This window comes from Ictalurus punctatus, chromosome 16 (assembly GCF_001660625.3).
Source record: "Ictalurus punctatus breed USDA103 chromosome 16, Coco_2.0, whole genome shotgun sequence".
NCBI lineage: Eukaryota > Metazoa > Chordata > Actinopteri > Siluriformes > Ictaluridae > Ictalurus > Ictalurus punctatus.
The window spans coordinates 3772923-3797429 of NC_030431.2; the positions used below are offsets into that span (position 1 = coordinate 3772923).

The 24507-nt window shown below is 40.8% G+C and overlaps 3 protein-coding genes across 3 annotated transcripts; 2 read left to right on the plus strand and 1 right to left on the minus strand.

The window, feature by feature from the left end:
• Window positions 1–3369: 3369 nt before the first annotated feature.
• On the minus strand, window positions 3370–4953 carry avd (avidin). The gene is made up of 4 exons (XM_017489529.3): window positions 4813–4953; window positions 4503–4713; window positions 3616–3736; window positions 3370–3543 (listed from the first exon to the last, which is right to left on the minus strand). The coding sequence occupies exons 1-4, from the start codon at window positions 4903–4905 to the stop codon at window positions 3495–3497; spliced, it is 474 nt and encodes a 157-aa protein (XP_017345018.1). The 5' UTR covers window positions 4906–4953; the 3' UTR covers window positions 3370–3494.
• A 3515-nt stretch (window positions 4954–8468) lies between these two features.
• On the plus strand, window positions 8469–17180 carry trpc7a (transient receptor potential cation channel, subfamily C, member 7a). The gene is made up of 12 exons (XM_017489527.3): window positions 8469–8896; window positions 9889–10645; window positions 13496–13678; window positions 13747–13911; window positions 14241–14457; window positions 14544–14777; window positions 14865–15129; window positions 15395–15590; window positions 15667–15885; window positions 16061–16138; window positions 16235–16310; window positions 16419–17180. The coding sequence occupies exons 1-12, from the start codon at window positions 8727–8729 to the stop codon at window positions 16556–16558; spliced, it is 2700 nt and encodes an 899-aa protein (XP_017345016.1). The 5' UTR covers window positions 8469–8726; the 3' UTR covers window positions 16559–17180.
• Window positions 17181–17771: 591 nt separating this feature from the next.
• etf1b (eukaryotic translation termination factor 1b) lies at window positions 17772–23458 on the plus strand. Its single transcript, XM_017489526.3, has 11 exons — window positions 17772–17876; window positions 18392–18503; window positions 19023–19198; window positions 19522–19661; window positions 19839–19977; window positions 20076–20266; window positions 20368–20497; window positions 20818–20991; window positions 21167–21231; window positions 21625–21772; window positions 22419–23458. The coding sequence occupies exons 2-11, from the start codon at window positions 18418–18420 to the stop codon at window positions 22499–22501; spliced, it is 1332 nt and encodes a 443-aa protein (XP_017345015.1). The 5' UTR covers window positions 17772–17876; window positions 18392–18417; the 3' UTR covers window positions 22502–23458.
• The last annotated feature ends 1049 nt before the right edge of the window (window positions 23459–24507 follow it).

The window sequence follows — 24507 nt, forward strand, 5'->3', positions numbered from 1 at the left end:
GCCTTTAAACCCTTCGGTTAAACCCTCCAGGGTTTTTTTTTTTTAAGCCAACAGAATCCCTTCTGCATTTTTATTACACGGCGCAGCGATAGGCCTGCGCTTGATGAAACCTGCACTAGACTCAAGTAATCGTTTTTCCTCATTTTCTCCCATAATTTGGTCTTTCCAATTTCCACCCACCATCCATCTCTAGCTTATCGTACGACAGCTACCAACTGGAAAGGGTGAAGGCTAAAATGTGCTTCCTAAACAGCAATCTGAACTCTTCCACAAACATGGGCTCACACACACACACACATGATTGGCAAGTGTGCCTGTGATTGACAGGAGAGAGAGAGAGAGAGAGAGAGAGAGAGAGAGAGAGAGAGAGAGAGGGCATGGCCAATTTTGAATTGAGATGCAGAAAGGATCTGCTCAAGATCCAAAACATACAAGCTCATCTGTGAAACATGGTGGAGGTAGCGTCATGGCTTGGGCTTGCATGGTTGCTTCTGGAATGTCTTTGGTATAGACCACATATAAATGAACTGGTCTTGTCGTTCCAATAGTTTTGGAGGGGACTGTATGTCAATAATCTACACAAACTAACCCATAATACTGAAGTGGAGCGGAATAACAATATGGCCTGTAAAACTAATGAGAGAATTTTTTTTAATATAAATGTTATGATTGCATTATTATTCCCCCGACATAACCTCCCCTCACCCCCACCCCCCACCTCCACCGGTGCCGATAGTCACCATTAGAATTCACATAATCAGCTGAATGGAGTCGAGCTGCGTGCAATTAAACCGTCATTTGATCTCAGTATAAATACACTTGCTCCTGGAAGAAACCCAGAGAATCAACTATGGTCAATAAGGGTCAAAGTTCTCGAAAAGTATCAATTAGGGTTGGTTTTATATATATATATATTATACATTTTCTCTTTTTTGGCACAGGCTGATTGTCTCCATGCCACACTGCATTCGTGCAGTAATTCATGCAAAAGGATTAAAGCCCTGACCAGGTATTGAGTGCATAAATTAACATACTTTTGTCGACATTTCTCTATCATAAATTCTTTATTCTAATATATTGAGGTACTGGTTTTTTTATTTCCATGAGCTGTAAACCGTAGTCATCAAGATTAAAACGAGGCTTGAAATATTTCACTTTATGTGTAATGAATCTAGAATATATGAAAGTTCTACTTTTTGAATTAAATGACAGGAAAAAATTGACTTTTCCATGATATTCTAATTTTTGAGATACTCAAAAATTCTGTTCTGTGTGTGTATACATTTTATATATATATATATATATCCCAATCTTCGAGCAAAATTTAATCCATTGTTAAATAAGTTGATTATAGAGCAGCTGTGACTCAGACAAGACGAGACTATGCTACCACCACAATGCTTCACTCTGTTGATGGTGTTCAGCACGTTCGCCTCACACCTCCAGGGTCGGGGGTTCGATTCCCACCATGGCTCTGTGTGTGCAGAGTTTGCATGTTCTCCCCGTGCTGCGGGGGTTTCCTCCGGGTACTCCGGTTTCCTCCCCCAGTCCAAAGACATGCATGGTAGGCGGATTGGCGTGTCTAAAGTGTCCGTAGTGTATGAATGGGTGTGTGAGTGTGTATGTGATTGTGCCCTGCGATGGATTGACACCCTGTCCAGGGTGTACCCCGCCTTGTGCCAATGCTCCCTGGGATAGGCTCCAGGTTTCCCCGTGACCCTGAAAAAGGATAAGTGGTATAGAAGATGGATGGATGGATAAATTTTCCTTCCACTTCTATATTACAAGTTATTTTGTATAGATTTATGCCATACTGTATAATCCCAATTAGGTCCCTTTCAGTTCAGGATCGTGTAAAAATGTGTTAAAAGTGTGAGAGGGTGAATACTTACAGTACGCAAGACATGGTACATATTCATCCTTTACAGAAAGGTCACATGAAATTCATTCATTCATGTGTATTTTCATTTTCAGTTTTATTTTTATTGCTTTTTACTTTCAGTTTTTTCCACACATTTCATTTATATACACATGGTTGCATTTTTTTTTTTTTACAGATTTGATTTTCACATGATTAATTCTTTTGTACATGATCACATTCACAATGTCACATGTACTTAATAATAAAAAAAAAAGATAAGTAGCACATAACGAGGTATTTCTGCTAGCCTCGACAAAAGGATTTTTCTAGAATAACCCCATTACATGGACGAGCCGTATAATCTACATGCCCACTCAGGCGGTTATTTCTGTTAAAGGTCCTTGAGGGTGAATAGCAGCCCGTGCTGCTTTCTTCTGAGCCACTCAGTGCACTAACAGAACTGACACTGATGAGAGGGGAAAAAACGTTCACGCCGCATTATCATGCATATAATAACAGGGTTGGATTGTTTTCTCCTGCTATCCCCATTGTCAGGCACTGACTTATTTCTGTAAAGAGAGGTCAGAGACATTCTCCACTAAGTCACCGAAGAGTGCTTTGAATGACAGTTTGACATCTTTCTGAATAGCCAAACTTTCATGAGGTGATCTACATATTTTATTTAATTAGGGGCATGATCACAGATTTCATTCAAACGAGTACAATTATACTGTAAAGCTTCTGGAGATCCTAAAAAACAGCATTGCTACTTTTCCAGTTGTTGAGTAGTGTTACTGTAATGAAACATCATGTATTCAGAAATTCACTTGGATACATTGTTAACCTAAAAATAGGTGAAGCTGATTTCAAAATGGCTAAGGCAATTTAATAAACCCTGATTATGGAGAGATCCAGGAGGAGTCATATGGAGATTTAATTCCAAAACACTACTGATGAGCTGTTCTGCAAGAACGTTTAACATTTCGTCAGCTGATATCTTTATCATTCTGTATTACTAAATGACCAACAGAAAATAAATCAAGTTTAATGTAACTGAAAGTTTATTTGTTTTCCTTAGGGTCTTATTAGGTGTAGTTCTCAAACTCGACACAAGAGGTCGCCATTTCGCTTTTTGACCAGAAATGCGACAGAAAGAATAAAGGAGTTTAGTTAATAGTAATTTCAAGCTTATTGTTCAGAAGTCTTTATAAAGACGGGTTAATCACGATCTGTTTAACACTCCAAAAGCTCTTTTAATCAGGAGATATGTGGTTAAAGTATAGGTAAAGACGAACTAAGCATATTGCCATAAGTGGTTTAAGAAGATTAAGAACTCTCTGTGCATGCTGTTACAGGAAACAATCAACCTTAGGTCAGGAACAGTACAGCAGCCAGTCTGAGGTTAGACACGTGGAAGTACTTTCCTTTCCAAAAACAAGGAGCTCTGAGAAGTCATGGATAGATGTGCAGGTGTTCAAGTGGAAAATGTTAAGAAAAAAAAACAATCATTGCATTGCGAGAGAATGTTTATTGAACTGAGATGAGGTCAAGATGAGCCAAAAAAGGTCACATCATCCATCAACAGGATGCATCAATTGATGAATCCAAGGAGTGCCGATAATCTAGAGAGCCATTATGGACTTTCCACACCTCGTGCAAAAATGAACTGGTCCGCTCCCAACCTGAAATCAAACAAAAACAGATGAGCAGACATCTCTTCATCACGGGCCATGAAATTTACACTTCGAGCTCACCTGGTGCTGTCCCAGTTGTCCACGGAGCTCTCGGCAGCAGAGCGCAGCAGCCATAGCATTTTCAGGACCTGAACACCCCCTGGTAAAATGAAACACTGACCCACCCAGGTAGTGCAGGATCCTGAAGGAACATTCAAAACAAAGCCACAGGCTCAACCTGACAGAGCCAACACAGAAGCCTGCTTCCTGCTGATCTGCCATACAAAATTCCAGCCAGATAGCCAGCCTATGCTTAGCCTGAGCATCTTATCAAGACAACCTTGGAATAACAAGCAACTAGTTCAAACATTGCAGTTACGGTTTAAGACAGGAGAACCAGAGCTCCTGTATCTCCTTCCGATTTAATGAGCAATTTAGGACGATTTATTGTGCAAAAAGCATTATTCACAGCTCATATCTAGTAATCTGGGAGGCAATTTTGTAACCCATGATCCCAAGGGTTAGAAAATCAGACATGACATGGACGAGTATGTGGAGCTAAGCCACTTTAAGCTAAAGCGGAGATGCCTCACCATGCAAGCCATAAAGTCATAAAAACGCGGGGGGGGGGGTTCCCCCTCTGGGCCCAGAAAACTGTGCCCTGTAATGTTGAGAGCCCAAGCGAAGAAGTTACACCTTCGACATGCCAAACAAATCGATCACTCTTTCTGACATGGATTGCCATTTTCTGATTAGATTATTATGTCAAATGTCTTGGAACAAGATTTCTGCATCACGTGCGCTCTCCCACACCACAGGTCCCTCAGCCTGGTCCTGGAGAACCCGTTGCCCTGCACATTTCAGTTTATTTTCCTGCTCGAACACAAACTTCTACTCCGTTAGTGAGGTGATGAGCGAATCGGGTGTGTTGGAGCAGGTGACACTGAACAGCTTCCTGTCCGCGTTACCTTTCGCCCACAGCGCAGAGAACGCGATGGTGGGCTGCGGGCCGTCACTAATCACCCCGACCACTTTAGCCTCGCGGTTCGGACCCGCCGCGCCGCGCGTGCTCTCCAGTACCGTCCTGTACACGCCTCTCACTTCCGGCCCAACGGTGCTGAGCTGCAGCTGGGATCCGAGCTCGCTGTGCCATTCTCCGGTTACATTACAGTCCAACACCTGCAACACGATAAAAAGAAAATGTGCGTGACTTCACTTCATTACATTATATAATATTACTTGAACAATTACTTCCCCCACACCCATTATCTCCTTTACTTTTCTTTCCGAATCTGAAATTAAAGCTTGTCCGATAATTATCTGGCACATCCCTAACGCAAGAACGCACAAACAGACAACAAACGACTCCATAGTGCCGCAAATCGCATGCCCAACGTGCGGATTGAGTGCTTGCGCAACCTATTTAACTCTTAACCGCGCCACAATAATTTCCCGCTAATTAATTACCTCGAAGCCCCGCCCATCTCCGGTGCAGTTACTTAAATCCTAAATAGAAGTAAGATTAAGAAAGTCGTATTTTATACAGTGGAGAGGAATTTATTGTTAAAAAAAAAACTAACTACCAAAACATAGCTACTGTGTATTGTTTGTTTGTTTGTTTGTTTGTTTGTTTGTTTGTTTGTTTTTGTTTTTACATAGGGTCAAGTTTATTCATTTCTTTTTTCAGTTTTCACCATAAACAAACATTTAGCCAAACTACTCGTAATCCATGAGCATTGTAATCTGTGACTCTCAAATAGCTTAGGTTTAGAAAATCCTAAATCTGGCCAATTCAAGAAGACCAAGATGTCAAAATAAATGGAAATTTGTTCAATATAATCGCTATCTTTTTCTATTCATCTTCAATGAACGCTTTATCCTGGTCAGGGTGGCGCTGGATCTGGAGTTTATAGGAACACTGGGCATGAAGTGGGAACACTCTGTGGATGAGATTCCAGTGCTATACGTATACATGTTCACATGTATTGTTTTGGGTATATATATATATATATATATATATATATATATATATATATATATATATATATATATATATATAGTGGGAGGAAACCAAAGAACCCAGACTCTTAAAAATAAAGATTCCAAATAGAAACAAAAAGAGTTTTCCAGCCTGATGCTCTAGGAGAAACCGTTTAAGTTGCACAAAAGAACCTTTTACTCTCAAGTTCTTTAGAGAACCATCTATGTACTGGTGCTTTAAAGAACCCACAAATGGTTCTTCACAGCAGTGGAACAAGGAACCATGTTGTCATAAGTTTTCTAAAAAAATAATAATAATAAAAAACCCTTAGTTGGTGCTTTAAGGAACCAAAGTAAGGCTCTTAATTGTGACGCAAGGAGAACCTTTTCCAATCCCACAAAGAAATGTACAGGGTTTCGCTTTAACCTGTTAAGGATAATACCTTGAAGAACCAACGCACTGCTCTGAAGAAGCCTCTTTAATCTCCAAAGAACCATAAAGAATCCTATTGAATGAAAAAAATTGCAGACCCTATGCTGCTGTAAAGAACCATTGAAGAATCTTGAGGAACACAGAGAGAACATGCGAAACTCCAAATAGGATCAAACCCTCGTACCCTGGAGACGTGAGGAGATGTGAGGAGGCAACGTTGCGTGCTGCGTCACCATACCTTACAGCAGAAAAGCTACATTTCTATGAAATCTGATTCCACAGCTCACATTTGAGAATGAAATGTTAGCTCAGGACAGCCTAAACAAACCCCATGTAGATATCATTCACCTTTACCCTCATCTCTTTCACGCTCAGATTGTTGTTGTTTTTTTGTTTGTTTTTTTTAAAAAGTGGTTTAAAAGTGTTAAATCACAAATTAGTTGAGATAACGTGAGAAATAATAATTAGTACATAAGGTAGGGGGCTGTTGTTGTCTTCATCATCTTTAGATTGTAGTGTGACACCATTTTTATGAAGATTTACATTTCAATTTCCTAAGGAAATAATAATATAACGGAAATGCCTTTCAATAATAATAATAAAAAAAGGATTTCCCCTTACAGAATTCTATTAACTTTTATCACTATACAAACACACTCAGGAAAAGCAATATTCAGCATTTACTATATTGCTAGATGAGGTTTGTTGTGTGTGTGTGGGGGGGGGGGGGGGGGGGTGCAGCCAACATTAAGTGAGTCATTGATGGGATTATTGTGGATTATTGTTCTGAGCGACAGGCTGGCTTTGTATAACATGTACACACTCACTCCTCTATGTCCAGGCCAGAAGACGTTCGGTCTAAAGTACAGACGACGAATAAAATATGATCCAGCATCTACATTGACATGTGGCCTATTAAAACACCTGAATTAAACACATCCGAATTGAAATAAACCTGAACTGAAACTAATCTGATTGAAATTTCTATCAAGTGGTGACTCGACCTTGAACAGAATTAAACAGGAAACTGATTCTTCTACATGATATCACAAGTTCAAGTTAGCTAGTCTACATGTTATGTTCTGAATTACGATGTTCATGGCTTGGGATTTCTTTTTTAATAACCAAACCCTGACTGATATATTTCCAGAACGTTCTCCTCAGCTTGTGTTGCCAGCTCCTTGGTCTTTCCTGATGATCGTTTCTACTAACAATACTAAGATTTTCCTCAATTATGGATTAGTTTGTGTGAATTCATGACATTTACTCCAAGTAAACTCCAAAATGTAAGACTATACAATGTGGAACAGTTCAAGTGGGGGGGGGGGGGGGGGGGGGGAATACTTATGCAAGTCACTGTATTGAGACAAACCAAGAATTATGAATAGTCTCTATCAGCAGGAGGGATTTTCTTTTTACTCAGTAAGGTTTTTTGTTCTCGATTTCATGGTTTAAATCACATACTTAAATTGAATTCTACACGGAGGATGTGGTGCATCTGTAAGAAACAGGCATGGATTTGTGTTTGAAGTGTGTGAAAGTACACTGGCAGGTGAGTTCCTGCTACTGATGTGACAGTCGTGTTTCTTTCATCATGCAGCACCTGAAACATCTTTAAAGGCCGAGGAGCTGATGGAGGCTGACAGAGTAACGCAATTAGCGCTGCTCGTCTGATCTGTGTACCTTGTAAGAACATGCGACACGATTAACAACGTTTTCATCAAAGACGTCTGAGAAGAATTTCTCTTTGGGCTCGTTGGATCGTTCTGCCTACTGGGCATGGGAGTTCGATTAAATAAATCAACAAACATATAATCTAGTAATCACAGGTACTGCCCTTGCTGTAATGGATGTTCGACTGGATGTTTAAAGAGGTGGTGAATCAGTGATTTTGTGAACAGCTGCATGGAGATTTAAAGGATCTGAAGCAAATTGTGATGGGATTAATAGTCTCAGGTGGATGAGAGAAGCTAGTCGAGGTGAAGTGTGTGACCTGACCTGACTGGAAGGCTATGATGCCTCAAATATGTATTCTTTACAGTACAAGCATGGTGAGCAGAAAAGCATCTCAGAACATGCAACAAGTCAAACCTTGAGGAGGATGAACTAAACACCGAAACTGGACAGATAAAGATTGTAGAAGGACCAGGCAATGTTTTTTTCTCTCTTGTTTTTTCCCAGGAGATGTCAGGGTTTCTTTTTTTTTTTTTTTTGTCAAAGTCACTGAGATCACACATCCCCCCACCCCCATCCCATTCCTATGTTTGATCTGTACATTAACTGAAGCTCTTGCATGATGTTAGACATTGCACGGCTGACACATGATCTCATCTTAGGAAATCTTATGCTAAAGCAGGGGAGAAGGTGTTCCTATTAAAGTGGCCGTGTATGATATTACATTATATAAAAATCATAGACAGGCTGTGGAAATCTTGAAAGGAATAAAATAATAATGAATAGCTTTGTATACGCGGGGTTTTAAAACTTGAAGAAGTCCCACTGAAGAAAACGTCCCATGTGGGTTGCCAGATTGTGTGGTTCCGTCCTAAAGTTTGAGAAGAAAGGCGGTGTTTAGATGTGATTAAGATATAATTGAGTTTAAATTGAGTCTGGTTTGTAGCTTATATAACAGAAATGTCCCCGAGAGGCAGCCAGTTCACACTGACAAGCACCTGATCGACCTGCGTGCTTTCCTGATGGGTCTCCCGCACTAAATCCACCCTCCTCCTCCTTCTACTTCCCCTCCTCCTCCCGCGCGCGCTCTTTAGAAGCAGAAACGATGTCGCGTGGAAGCTCGGAGCTACAAAGGGCGGGCGGCAGACCGGAGCTGCTTCTCCTCCACGCGCTTCCGTTAAACGCACAGGTGGATTTCGAGTACAGCGCCTGCGGTGATCACCTGCCGGGCCATCCGGTTCACCCACACGCGCACTTTCCGGACGCACATCACGCGTGAGTTGTTGTTATTATTGTTGTTGGTGTTGTTAGCAGTAGTAGTAGTAGTCATATTATTGTTATTCATATGTTTACTTATTCAGAGTTAATTAAACTACAAGGAACGGACAGTCTGTCTGAGGGGCAGGGCAACCTAGAGGGCACCAAGGTGATTCCACCTGTTTAATCTTGACTTTCAATAGGCTTTCCAATCAGATTCAGGCTTCTGCTTGCTTGGAATAAAAACCGGCCCTTTACAGATAATATTAGACACCTCTGATGTATGGGGCAGTGCATTACTTATTCTCCACTGGAATGGGCGGCCAAGAGGGCACTTTCTCACGTTTTCACGCACAAAGCTGCACCCTAGAGCATCACGTGTTCATCACACGTTTATTCATATGAAAGCTAGCCATTAAGATACTTCATCAAATGTTATCGGCTCTAGAGGGCACTTTAGCATGTTTTATGTACCGTTAAGGCACTATAGGGGGCACTGTCATGGTGTTCTTTTGACCATGGGGGCACCCCCTTCCACCCCTCCCAAGTCTGCCCTCTATAATCTGCCAGTGGATTCATGTATTTTTATTCAAGATAACTGTATTTAATTATTTAATTAATACACTTGTCTATATATTGTAATTGTCTGTAGAGACACATATATTATATTATATTATATTATATTATATTATATTATATTATATTATATTATATTATTATAGAGCATATCCTAAAGGGCTTTTCAGACAACAAGTCATACAGGTTTAATCTGATGTTAAGTGGAAGTCTCGATATTTAGATTAAATGACATTATACAGCTTGGAAAACTCTGCCATGATGATTGCGAAACTGGGATTTCATGGGTCGTGATCCTTCCGTGGCAACCTCTAATGGTGAGAACAAGGGGGCAGGAGGTCATGTGTGGTCATCTCAGTGTTTCCTCCTGTGTGAAAAGCCCTTAATGTTGCATGTCCGGCATCAGGAGTTCTCCTCTCGTTCTGGATATGTAGGTATGAAGCCATGCAGCGCAGACACACGACGCTGAGGGAGAAAGGTCGCAGGGGGCCGGCATACATGTTCAGCGAGCGCGACACAAGTCTCACGGCCGAGGAGGAGCGCTTCCTGGACGCCGCGGAGTACGGAAACATCCCAGTTGTACGGAAGATGCTTGAAGACTCTGAGACGCTCAACGTGAACTGCGTGGACTACATGGGCCAGAATGCTCTGCAGCTCGCCGTGGCCAACGAGCACCTGGAAGTGACCGAGCTGCTCCTGAAGAAGGAAGGTCTAGCACGGGTGGGTGATGCCCTACTCCTGGCCATCAGTAAAGGCTACGTGCGCATCGTGGAGGCCATTTTAGCACATCCGGCTTTCGAAGGCGGCCTCCGCTTTGCCCCGACTATCTTGGAACGGGAACAGAAAAACGAAGACGACGACTTCTACGCGTACGACGAGGACGGAACACGGTTCTCACGTGACGTGACACCCGTGATCCTGGCTGCACAGTGTCAGGAATATGAGATCATACACACGCTGCTGGTCAAAGGTGCACGCATCGAAAAGCCTCACGATCACTTCTGCAAGTGCGCCGAGTGCGCCGAGAAACAGAAGCAAGACTCCTTCAGCCACTCGCGCTCACGTATGAACGCCTACAAAGGCCTGGCGAGTGCCGCCTACCTCTGCCTGTCCAGTGAAGATCCGGTGCTGACAGCCTTGGAGCTCAGCAACGAGCTTGCGCAACTCGCCAACGTCGAAACCGAGTTTAAGGTGAGAGGACTGTTCTTCACGGTAGGTGTACCTTAAATGAGTTTATACAAGAAGTTCTGAATTCTGATTGGTCAAAATCTTCAGAATCTCCTGGTTGAGAAGGTTTTGTTAATTTTCTATGACAGCAGATCATCAGATTATAGTCATTTTTGTTTGTATGTAATACGTAAATGTGTGTAATTGTTAATATGGTGAAGTTTACTGTAAGGAGAAGTTTATTTAACGTTTATGGAAGGAGTTTCAGGGGACAGGGTGGCTTGGTGGTTGGAACGTTTTCCTCGCACCTCCAGGGTTGGGGGTTCGAATCCTACCTCTGCCCTGTGTGCATGAAGGTTACATGTTCTCCCCGTCCTTCTGGGGTTTCCTCCACATACTCCGGTTTCCTCCCCCAGTCCAAAAGACATCTAGGCTGATTTCATTTCCAAAATGTCCATAGTGTGATCGTGCCCTGCGATGAGCTGGCCTCTGTCCTGGGTGTCCCCCAGAGTTCCCCGTGACCCTGTAGGATGAGTTACAGAAAATAGATGGATGGGAAGAGTCCCCAGTGATCGTGCTTTGAAACAGTCAGTTGTTAAATTTTCTGACATCTTCAAGACACTTTGTAATTAACAAGCTGTGATTTTTTTCGTCTTATTAACGTCAAGAGAGAGTGGAAAAAGAGAGGCCGGTGAGGGAAGCTTGTAGCTGCTATGACGCAAGTCAGAACAGGAACAAACTTGTTTTGTGAACATTAATTGTAGCTACAAACAGATTAAAATTATGGCATGGAAAATAATCAGTTTAGGAGTAGGAACAGTAACTTCCACTTATTCTGCTTACACCAACCTGCTTACAAAATTCCTTGTTTTATTCCTTACTTACTTCTACCAGGTTAAAGGTACAGGTACAAAAGTTACAGAAACATACCCTTCCACCCCAGTGATCAACGGTGCCACTTTTTTTCCTGACATTGTGGAAGAACTCTTTAGTGCTCATACAGCTCTGTGACACTTTAAGCCTGACACTTTGGCATATGTGCTGGTTTAATCACGTTATTAAATAATGCAGCAGTAATTCCGGCCTCCTAGAGAGGGCTTAATGGAATTTCAAAGGAACCCCAGCATTTTAATCTGTTTTTCACACAGATACCTTTTTGGTATAAAGGTTAAAGGTTTGTTGTCAGTCCAGCTTCACTTCAATTTCTCCTGAAGATTAAGTCTGGTCATGTAACCATCGTAATCCCGAGTCGATGCCGTGATAATTGCTTGTTTATTAAAACAAATGATTTGTTGATTGCAGGCTCTTTCTTTTTTCAGTTTTCGAACATGTCGGTTGACGATTGAACGAGTAGAGATCATCGGTTGTAAGAAACGCTCTGCGCTGATTCTCATGGTCTGATTGTCGGCTTCTCTTATTGATTGAGTGAGCTGTTAATTGAAGTGTTTTCTACTGACAGCAGCATGTAATCACGCTGTTGCTATTCCCTAATCACTGGGCTCCAAACTCATTCTTTCACATGGATCAATAACATTGTATAACATTTTTTTTTTATTTATTTTTAAAAAAAACCCTTTTTGTGTAATAGCATATAATAGGATCAGACTAAAAGAATGAGAAAAGCGGATACAGAGATCGGACAAAATAATCATAAATATAGACGAGAGGATCCAAAACACAAAGATTCGACAGGTATAATGGTACAAGCTAATGCCAGATACAGAGATACGTAGAGCGAGAAGGAGAATTAAAGTAGGACTGGATACAAGACCAGGTAGCAAGGATGGTATGAAAGGATGGCCTTCACACCTAAACATCTATTGTACATAAAACCTATTTAAACCCTTCCTAACAACCGACATATATCTGCATTACCATTCATTTGGTCTCATTTCAAAAGGCGTGGAATTTTTGCTTTTGTTACTTTTGATGTCAGGTTGCCGTTCTATAGTAATTCATCGTTTAAAAAAGGAGTAAAACTCGCTGTGTCGTAGTGTTAGAGAAAAATAATGAAAGATTTTATTTCTCGACGTACACAGCAATTTGCCATAGATTACAATTTATTATTTATTATAGAGCAATATGTCATACTTGTCAATTTATAGTTACAGTTGTGGAACATCTACAAAATAAGTTATCACTTTTATATTTATAACAGCTTTAACTTTTTTTTTTTTTTTTTTTTTTTTTTTTTTTACCAGAGGCCAAAAAATTGAATTTCCCTCTGTTTAGGGGTGCATGTGTTCAACTTTATTTGTGATGTCACTCTCCACAGTAGCGGTTAATGGCTTATAGGAAAGTAGCGGCTTTAAGAATGTGCAGTTTTTCATTTAGAATTGGCAGTTTCTTAAATAGGTTTTTATAAATGTTATGATTTTATTGTGAAACTTATAAATGGTGTTTAACTATCAAAAAAGCTTTAGTTGTGCACTCTGTTTGCCCAGCAGCGGGCTCACACCCCTCCCCTTTCCCATCACCCCTCTCACCAGCAGCTAATCACAGAGACACGATACTCTACACACAGAAACCCAACAGTGTTCATTTGTTTATACTGATTGAAGATGTCGGAAAAACTTACAATTAAAAACAGCTGTACCTCTGACTGTTACAGAGCGCGGACACTGGAGACTCCTTCCATAAATGTTAAACAAACGTCATTATGAATGAGCTGTTTCTCTAGAAAACGATAACGATTGTATCAGTACAATCACACTACCGTCAAAAGCTGCTGTTTTAGAAAATCAAGAACAAAAAACAAAAACAAATCATAGACGATTGATTCTACAGACATCAGGATAGGTACAGGATACAGTGATTGGACGATAAGAATTGTATAAAATCATGAGAACATTCTCTGCTTGTGTTTCGCTGTAGAACGACTACAGAAAACTGTCCATGCAGTGTAAAGACTTTGTGGTCGGGGTGCTGGATCTGTGTCGAAACACAGAGGAGGTCGCGGCCATTCTGAACGGAAGCGTGGACCATAACCTGGCCAGTGACCACAGCAGACCCTGCCTGAGCCGGATAAAGCTGGCCATCAAGTTTGAAGTCAAAAAGGTATAGTACGGCCAAACAAATTTACTTTCTATTAAATTCCATATGCAGTTAATCTTATTTCTGCACAGTTTGTGGCTCATCCGAACTGTCAGCAGCAGCTCCTGACACTGTGGTATGAAAATCTGTCTGGTTTGAGGCAACAGTCTATTGGAGTGAAGTGTTTAACGGTTCTCGGGGTGATGGTGGCTCTGCCGTTCTTGGCCATCGCATACTGGATTATGCCGTACAGCAAGGTATGATCCAAGCACATAATAAAAAATCATTTTTTACCACAGCTCTGTTGGATTCTGGCTAATTTTATATAACATAGATATGTGTGTGGCTGATCCACAACATTAAGTGCAATTATAAACAGATAAAAAGTATTATGTGTCATTCGATAATAAATATAAAATTGTAATAGTTGGCAAATTGCTGCGGTATAAGAGGATAAAAAGATTTCACGGTGCAGTGTTAGAGGAAGATGATCAACTTCAAGGTGCTAACAGGAACATTCTTGGTTATTTTCCTATAACAGCATGTCCCATGCTCTTTTTTTTTTTTTTTTAACTTTTCTGGAAAGCTGGGTCAGATGCTACGCAGTCCATTCATGAAATTCGTCGCCCATGCAGTGTCCTTCACCATTTTCTTGTGCTTGCTGGTGCTCAATGCTTCCGATCGCTTTGATGGAGTCAAAAATCTGCCCAACGAAACGATCACTGATCATCCGCGGCAGATCTTCAGGGTCAAAACCACCCGGTTCTCCTGGACGGAGATGCTCATTATGAAATGGGTGCTTGGTTAGTATCTCATGAAGATATAGAGATCTGGTAGAGAATGCATTTACATGTTTGGAACCTAATCATGTCTGGCTCTGGTTGTTTAGGAATGATCTGGTCAGAGTGTAAAGAGATTTGGGAGGACGGGTTGCGTGAATATATCACGCAACTTTGGAACATTTTAGACTTCGGCATGCTGTCCATCTTTGTGGCGTCGTTCACGGCGAGGCTCATGGCATTCCTGCAAGCCTCCCGAGCACAGCTGTATGTCGACCTGTATGTGACGAACCCGGTCCTGAGCAACGCCTCGCTTCCTGTAGATGTGGCCTACTTCACTTACGGTAAACTAACCCTACACTGTGCTGTTACAGATGTAAAATTGATGCTCCCCAGCTGATTTGGCATAAAGATTTTATGCATCTTTTCAGCGAGGAACCGCTGGCTTCCCTCTGACCCCCAGCTCATCTCTGAAGGTCTCTACTCCATTGCTGTGGTCTTAAGTTTCTCACGCATTGCCTACATCCTGCCGGCCAACGAGAGCTTCGGACCTTTACAGATCTCCCTGGGCCGCACCGTGAAGGACATTTTTAAGTTCATGGTCATCTTTATCATGGTCTTCCTTGCCTTCATGATCGGCATGTTCAATTTGTACTCCTACTACCTGGGCGCAAAGTATAACCCAGCGTTCACTACGTAAGTCTTGAAAACTTTGGGCAAAACCATATTTGTTATGCAAAATGATTGATAGCTATGGGCCATATTCAGCTTTATGTCAATATTTAAACCTGGAAAGTTTCAGAGATGAGCTAAGCACATGCTTAAGTGAAATTCTGGGCTCATCAGTCAGATTATACAAATCAGATGTGTTCTGCACTTAATTCAACTCTGAATACAGCCCTGTGTGTGTGTGTGTGTGTGTGTGTGTGTGTGTGTGTGTGTGTGTGTGTGTGTCACACAGGGTAGAAGAAAGTTTCAAGACACTGTTCTGGTCCATCTTCGGTTTGAGTGAGGTGATCTCTGTGGTGTTGAAGTACGATCATAAGTTCATTGAGAACATCGGCTACGTCCTGTTCGGCGTCTACAATGTCACAATGGTGATTGTGCTGCTCAACATGCTGATCGCCATGATGAACCACTCCTACCAGGAGATCGAGGTGACCTCTAAGCCTACTATTATCTCTGAAAGATCTGCAGTACTGTATTGTAATCTCGCAATTTTTCTGTGAACAGGAGGACGCAGACGTCGAGTGGAAGTTTGCCCGTGCTAAGCTCTGGCTTTCCTACTTCGATGAAGGCAGGACTCTTCCTCCTCCTTTCAATCTGGTGCCCAGTCCTAAGTCCTTCTATTACATGGGCCTACGCACAAGATCTTGCCTCGTCAGGCTATGCAAGGCCAAAGGTCGTCGTGGAAGCCAGCAAGACATGGAAACTCCAAATTCTATATCTAAGGTTGGAATCCGTTTGGCTCCTCCCCCAAGCCCTGAGATAGTTTTAAATTGAAAAATGTGACTTTTGTAGTGTGTTTACACTCTTCACCCGATACACCAACTCGAAATTAGCTTCCAAGAAGACTGAACCTTTTTTTTTTAAATCACATTTTTGAGATGCTTGTTCTCTGTGTCAGCTCCACAGGTATCGACCGTGCCATGCTCAAGATGAATACGCAATGACAACTTCTATCAAACATCCAACCAAATACCAGGTATTAACTTATTTCATACAACAGAAACCAATACATTTATGTACTCTCCTCATTGGCATTAAATCAGCTCTTGTTCTTAATTCATCAAATCAACAGAAGATCATGAAGCGCCTCATTAAACGATATGTCCTGAAGGCCCAAACTGACAGTGAAAACGATGAGGTCAATGAGGGTAAGTCCAACATCCCAAACACAGTTGACAAATATATCAGCATGGTTTTAAGATGTTATGCAGTTTTCTAAGTGCTTGGTTTTGCTTGCTGTATGTGGGACCCACCAGGTGAGCTGAAGGAGATAAAGCAGGACATCTCCAGTCTACGCTATGAGCTTCTGGAGGAAAAATCTCAGGCCACGGCAGAACTTGCCGATCTCATCCAGCAGCTGGGTGATAGACTCAGTAATTCGACCAAGAAATCCTGAAGTATCTTCAACTACTGAGCCCTGAAGAACCTTCAAACAAAATGCCCTGAAGAACCTTCAACCAAAGGAACCCTGAAGAATTTCCAACCAAGAAATCTTGTGGAACATTCAACCAAGAAAATGTATATATATTTGTGGATATATTTATAAAAACCTTGGAATTTATGGAAGTAAATAAATGAGGGAGAATTTGGAAGATTATAAATGTTAGCACTCGTGTTAGTGTGTGCTCTTAAGTCTGATAGTATGCAGTTTCTATTGATATATAAAATGTTGAATCTGCAGTGGTGCCTATGGAATGGACTAAAGGTACTAAATGGAAAGGGCCTAATTGATAACGAGCTATTATTCTCCTATATCAGTGAGGTTATGTCCCACAGAGGGATCTGCATAATTTGTGTTATTGCTGATTATCTTTTATTGAATAGTTAAAATAAAACAGGTCTTTATAGTATTCAAATATTCAACAGTATACTGGAAGATGACAATATTCTTGCATTCATTGAACCGATGTGTTATAACATTAAACTAAATTATTATTATTATTATCATCATTATTATTATTAACCAAACTACCTGTATAAGTAGTGTACATCTTAATATAATTTTTAATAAAGAAATGCAATTCATTTTACCAGCATATATCAGACATTAATAATTCATTTTTATTATTATTCATATATCCAGGTGTCATTTCACTCCAAGCTTTTTATAAGTGTGTGTGTGTGTGTGTGTGTGTGTGTGTGTGTGTGTATATATATATATATATATATATATATATATATATATATATATATATATATATATATATATATATATATATATACACACACACACACACACACACACACACCCCTTTTGATTGCAGCACAGATTATTAATTTGATATAATCCATGTATTCAAATATTATACACATTGGTATCATTATATGTTTATAATTGTTTATTGCCGTCATCACAGCTTTTTAGTCAGGAACTTTCCACACACTGAACTCAAACCAGGTAGTTCAGCGATATCTGAGATATTTTGCTAATCTCGCGATGCGCAATAGTTAAGAAATGACAAGCAGTGACACGCCGCTTCATTCGAACTGTAATCTGTGTTGATAGACAACCGAATAAACCAATGAACGATCAGGATACGTGCGTAACAGTGACGTTAATAGGAAGTCATATATACATATATAGAAAATATAGTCATAAGCCCCTCCCATTTCCACCCACTACCTCCCCGCTGCACGTGAGCGTCTAGTGAACCTCCACGCGCAGCGAGAACAAACCGGTTGCTAACAGCTCGAACATCAAAGACACTCGGCCTGTAAGTATTACACAGGGTTTTCCTCTAACTAGACGTATTACGTATTAAAATTATTTGTAATAAATATATGTGAGGCGCGTCCTAATGCTACTATTACTCTTAGGAAATGAAAGAAGAACATTTTGCAAGCTGCGCTAGCCGTTACGCTAAGCTACACTGTACTGATAGGCTTAACAGCCTTGCTTAGATATGTTGTTATAACGTTTTCCCGCGTGTTATTAAGTCGTTATTACACGTTTAGTATTGTTTGACTTTATTCTTTGACCGCTCCATATATTATTGTCTGACTTCTAACTTTATTAAAACTGCGTTTTGACTGTTTTTCCACACTGCTGCTCAGGAAAAGACACGCCCCCCCACACCCCACAACGTCGTGATTGGTGGATAGGCAGTCGTCACGTAACACGTGACTGTAGAACACTGGCCAATCTGAGGACAACAACATGGCGCGGGTGGTGTCTGAGATGCGGTGGGATTAAAATAAACAGGAATAACGCTTTCTTTTTCTACGCTAGATCTTGAAAGAACACAGGAGGGAAAGATGGCGGATGACCCGAACGCTGCGGACAGGAACGTGGAAATCTGGAAGATTAAGAAGTTGATTAAAAGTCTTGAAGCAGCCAGAGGGTAAGCAGAGTGACGGCTTTATTACTGACATTACAGATCGAGATGTTGTGAATAAATGACAGCTTAGACGGCCACATGCTGACAGCTAGCGTGCTAACAGCTGTTGAACGGAGAGTGGCAGTATGGCAAAGATCCACAACACTCTCACTTTAGTTTTCCTAAAGCAGCGTTTGGAGTAAAGCTAGCTATTGTAGAAGGTGTGTTCAATAAAACAAGCAAGCCACCCGGCAGGACAGCAGCGCCGGCGAAATGATTCACTATTGCTCATGTCTGAGCGTACACAACAGTAAACACCTCGTAGCTTCTCAACCTTTAAACACAAGCGAAATAAACTCTCCGTGACGTGCTGCTTTAGGGAAATAATCAACAACGGTGTGGTGTGATGAAGCGGAGCTATTGTTACGCTTCTCGAGTGGATTCTTTTCCAATAGCAACATGTGATGAAGTGTTGTTGTTTCCCCTCTCTTATACCATCTTAAGTGTGTGTGTGTGTGTGTGTGTGTGTGTGTGGTTTTGTAGGAATGGCACCAGTATGATTTCCCTCATCATCCCCCCAAAAGACCAGATCTCCCGGGTGGCTAAGATGCTGGCAGACGAGTTCGGCACGGCGTCCAACATTAAGAGCAGAGTTAACCGACTGTCTGTGCTGGGAGCCATCACATCAGTACAGCAGAGACTCAAACTCTACAACAAGGGTGTGTGTGTGTAGATGTGTGTATACAACATTCATTTTCACTTAGATCTGATGATTTCCAATGGCATTAGCAAAGCAATGTGGGCAGGTCAAGCATTGTGGCAAGGCTGTGTGAGGTCTAGCTCCATGCGAATGAGATGTGGAACAATTTAAGCAAGAGTGAGAAATGGTGGTGTTTTTTCTTTTCTTTCTTTCTTCCTTCCTTTTCTTACCCTAATACAGATGTACCCAAACATGTTACGTGGCTTTTTACACCTGCACTGTGTTTATTTCGGTCTTTCTCTTCTTTTTTCTTTTTTTTTTTTGCCCGTGTTCCGGTTACAGTGCCCCCCAATGGCCTGGTGGTGTACTGCGGAACCATCATGACTGAGGAGGGCAAAGAGAAGAAAGTCAACATCGACTTTGAGCCGTTCAAGCCGATAAACACGTCCCTGTATTTATGCGACAACAAGTTTCACACGGAGGTGAGAGAGAGACACAGAGAGAGAGAAAGATAGACAATTGCAATAAGAGGGATTTATATTTAGACAGAGACAAAGGGAGAGACTGAGCGAAGCAGACAAGCAAAAATATCTAGATAGATTGATAAAGAGAGACAAAGAAAGCTTTAATGGCTGTGTGACTGTCGCACCTCACCTCAGGCTCTTACCGCACTGCTCTCGGATGACAGTAAGTTCGGTTTTATTGTGATCGACGGCAGTGGCGCTCTCTTTGGAACTCTGCAAGGCAATACCAGGGAAGTTCTGCACAAATTCACGGTAGACCTGCCGAAGAAGCACGGTAAGATCGGGTCTAACAGGGTGTGGAGCTCCGTGTCTGTTTAAGGTCTAGGCTTTAAGTCTCGTCTGCTCACGTTCCTATCCCTCTCCCTCCCCCAGGAAGAGGAGGTCAGTCTGCCCTGCGATTCGCCCGGCTGAGGATGGAGAAAAGGCACAACTATGTGAGAAAGGTGGCGGAGACGGCCGTGCAGCTGTTCGTCTCCAACGACAAGGTCAACGTGGCCGGGATGGTCCTCGCCGGGTCGGCCGACTTTAAAACCGAACTCAGCCAGTCGGACATGTTCGACCCGGTGCGTTCCTTCAGACCGTTCACGTTCTTGCCGCCATCTTGAAATCGGCCATGTATGGAGTTTTACATTGTAAAATATTTTTTTTATTCATCTCTGTTCAGAGGTTACAAGCCAAAGTGCTGAAACTGGTGGACATTTCTTACGGCGGAGAGAACGGGTTCAACCAGGCGATCGAACTGTCGGCCGAGGTTCTCTCTAACGTTAAGTTCATTCAGGAGAAGAAGCTGATCGGTAAGAAATCTGACGGCGTGTGCACTTCATGGTATTCTGTCCAAAGAAAAAAGACAAGAAAAGGACAGAAACACACTTATGACATCATCATTCATCCTGACACACTGCTACACCGCTTCTTTGGCGTTTTTTTGTGCATTAGCTCGTTGTGTATATATACCGTAACGCTTGTGTCGGCGTTAAATCGTCCGATGTCGACGTTTCCTCGGGAACCATGATCCAATCGGTTCTAACAGTTCTCGAGCTCTCAAGCCGGACATTATTCTAGACTGAAGTCGGACCTCGAAATGCGCGTACTGACACGTGCCCATTTTTTTCAGGACACTACTTTGACGAGATCAGTCAGGACACGGGGAAGTACTGTTTCGGAGTCGATGACACACTTAAAGCTCTGGAGATGGGAGCCATGGAGATTCTGATCGTCTACGAGAACCTGGACACCATGCGCTACGTACTGCGCTGTCACGGAGCAGAGGGAGGCGGGCCCGAAAACGGTACACACATGCACACACACACGTGCAGACTCGTTTGAAATGTATCACTTGATTGGACGCTTTACGCATAACAATGCATGTAATGCGACAAACACAATACCTAAACAATAATTATTACTTAATCCTGTATATAAAATACGTGTTAATCCCGTGTATTATTATTTTTCCTCATTAGATGAGAAGACTCTGTATTTGACACCAGTGCAGGAGAAGGATAAGTCTCACTTCACAGACAAAGAGGTGTCTTTCTTCTTATCCTTTTACCTTAATATACATTAGACAAACATTAGCTGATTACTGTAAAATAAATTTATTTATTTATTTAACCAATTTATATAAATATATTCACTCACTACTGCCATAAATGCCCCCCCCACTTCTTTCTCTATGTAATGGCCTGTGGATTTGCGTCTCCAGTAAAGAATTCGCAGCCTTTATTAAGATCTGAGCTAGAATGAGCTATAATCTCCAAATCATTTTGTGTATAAACCTAAAGGCTCAGGATTTTAGCACAGAAGCCTACGTGATCGGCCCGGTGTCCTTATTTCTCTCTGTTTCAATGCTGGTACTGTTAATGCTCGTGTGTGTGTGTGTGTGTGTGTAGCGCTGACCGAGTGTGTTTTCACATCTCAGACAGGGCAGGAGCACGAGCTCTTAGAGAGCATGCCGCTGCTCGAGTGGTTTGCCAACAACTACAAGAAATTCGGGGCTACGCTGGAGATCGTGACTGACAAAAGTCAAGAGGGCTCGCAGTTCGTCAAGGGCTTCGGCGGGATAGGTGGTGAGAGCTAATCCCCAGAGAAACTTCCTCAGTGTGAAATTTAACGGATGAAAATGAAGAAGGAATAGTCCGCAGTGTCGGACAAGTCACTACTTCCTGTTCTCACTTATACTAGAGCAGCTGTCTCTTTTTGTCTTCTTTTTTTTAAATTAAAGTTAATAACAACCTTAAAAAAAAACTATTTATTATACGTTAGACTTTGTTAAATAATAAATACACCCCGTTAATATAACCTGTTTACATGGCCTGCTTAAGACATAACAATTGTAGTACTTTTAATTTTAAGTTATATAACATTGTCCGTATTTAAAAAAGGGGGAATATAAAGTAATTTTTTAAAAATATTAAAGAAATTATATGCAGGGATACAATTTTATTTTAAATAACAATTTCCGTTACAAGTGAAAGCGAAGATAGAGCTCCCCAGTATCTGTATCATCCGTAACTAGTAAAGAATTTTTAAAAAATAATCGTCTATTTATTAAATGAAAAGTCATGTGACGTGATTGCTGCTGTTCGGGGTTAAGGGTGATTGGGGATTTTTGTCTCGTGAGATTTGAATTTAAAAAGGCACACTTCAATTACACACGGATGTTGATGTGATTTTGTCTTTTTTTTTTTTTTTTGTCTCTTGTTCCTTGTGTAGGAATTTTGCGATACAGGGTGGATTTCCAGGGCATGGACTATCAAGTAGAAGACGAGGAGTTGTACAACTTGGATGACTACTAGGTAGTCGTGACTGATGACAGCAGAAGTTTCCCCCTTGACAACTCCACGGACAAACAGGAGGAAGGAAAAGACGGTGAATCTGAGACCTTAAACGCGGCGACCGAGCGCGTTTTGCTCCTCGGCACGTCATTGACACGTCGCGCAACAACAGTACGGACACGTGAGGAAGTCGTCCGGTCGAGCGCCGTTTCTCAAGCCTCCTTTTTTTTTTTTTTTTTTTTTTTTTTACTGACTCCTGCTGCTGCTGCTTTATGAGTCCGTGGCATTTTTAATAACGTACACGAAAAGCCGAGGGGATTAACCGCGCGCCGCCGCCTCGAGCTCGTCGTCCTGATTTCCGTTTCTGCTGCGTGCGATCAATCTCTGAGCCAGTTAAATCTCTGTGACGGACCGGCGCGTAGCCGGATCGCCCGTCTCCGTGCCACTGAAGACGGACATGTGTCTCGCTTTAGCCTTTAGGAAACATCCCAAACTGTTTGAGTGCCTGAAAAATTTTTAATGACTGCGCAGTTCACCCGGATCTGAACTCGGGGGCTGTTTTAATCTGTGATTTGGATTGATGAGCTGTGAGTTTATATTCTCTTAACTGCAAGCTGGATTAGTGACTTTAGAACACCAGATCGCACTGGAAGCACTCAAATTTGTGGATTTTTCATCTTCCACTTCCTGCCTTTCTACATCCGGTCTATCGACGGGCAGATTTGGTTTTAGAAAAATAGGAAGTGCGACATGAAACTGATGTAGGACCTTATCACACTCTTTATTCTGATACACTAGACAGCAGGCAAAACCCATTTATATAGTCTAATGAGAAAACACACACACAAAGGATGCTTTCTATTTTAACACATTATATCCTGTATTTTCTCATCTCCGTGCCTAATCCATCAATATTTTGTATAAATCATTTGTTACACGAGGTCACAGATATTAAACGTTGTCATCGTTTGCACATTGTTTTCTTCTGTTTCTCGTCTGTTCATTTCGTTCCTCATTTTGCTCAGCTTACTTCTAAGAACGTTTTTTTTTTTTTTTTTTTTTTTATATTTTAGCTTTAAAAAGTTTTTTAAAAAGTCCCCTTCCAAGTGTTGCACAAGTAATGAAAGTTGAAGATAAAATGGAAGTGTAGATAATGTGTTTAAAGTTTAAAAGGGGAAGTATCCGGCCAAAAACGAATCTACTCAAGTGAAAGTTAAAAACTCAAAAGTGGCTGCTTTTAAACGTACTCAAGCATTTTTTATTTAAAGTATGAAAGTATTATTTAATTTAAATTATGTACTTCAATTGATTAAGTAGGCAACAGCAGATGGTAACTTGGCTTGATTCTTGATTGTTTTTTTTTTCTACATTGATTCATTCGATTGGATGCTTTAAAAGGAAAAATTCCAACATTTATGATTTTGTACCAAGTATTTTTAAGGTTTAAATAAAACTTATATATATATATATATATATATATATATATATATATATATATATATATATATATATATATATATATATAATAAATTTTGCTCTGGTAAAGAATAAATATTCCCAAACATAATACTTAAATATATTAACAAAATACAGTTATTTAAATATTCCAGCTTTTGTTGTTTTGATTAGGAAATTAACTTCCTATAAGAAATGTTGTTTTGTGACTGATAAACTTTAATGAATAAGTAACCTAATAATAATAATAACATAAATAACTAATTAATTTAAATAATATTTTAGTTAGTTATTTGATATAGTTATTTTTTTTTAACTAGGATGATTTTCCTCCAAATATAATTTGTAAATAACAACAATAATGTACATAATAAATGTTAAATTAAATCTTATTTATCATAGTTGCTGAGAAGTTCATCAGCTATGCAGAATTTTTTCCTAAATTTATTTCATATATATATATATATATATATATATATATATATATATATATATATATATATATATACATATATACATATATGTGTGTGTGTGTGTGTGTGTGTGTGTGTGTGTGTGTGTTTGTTAAATAA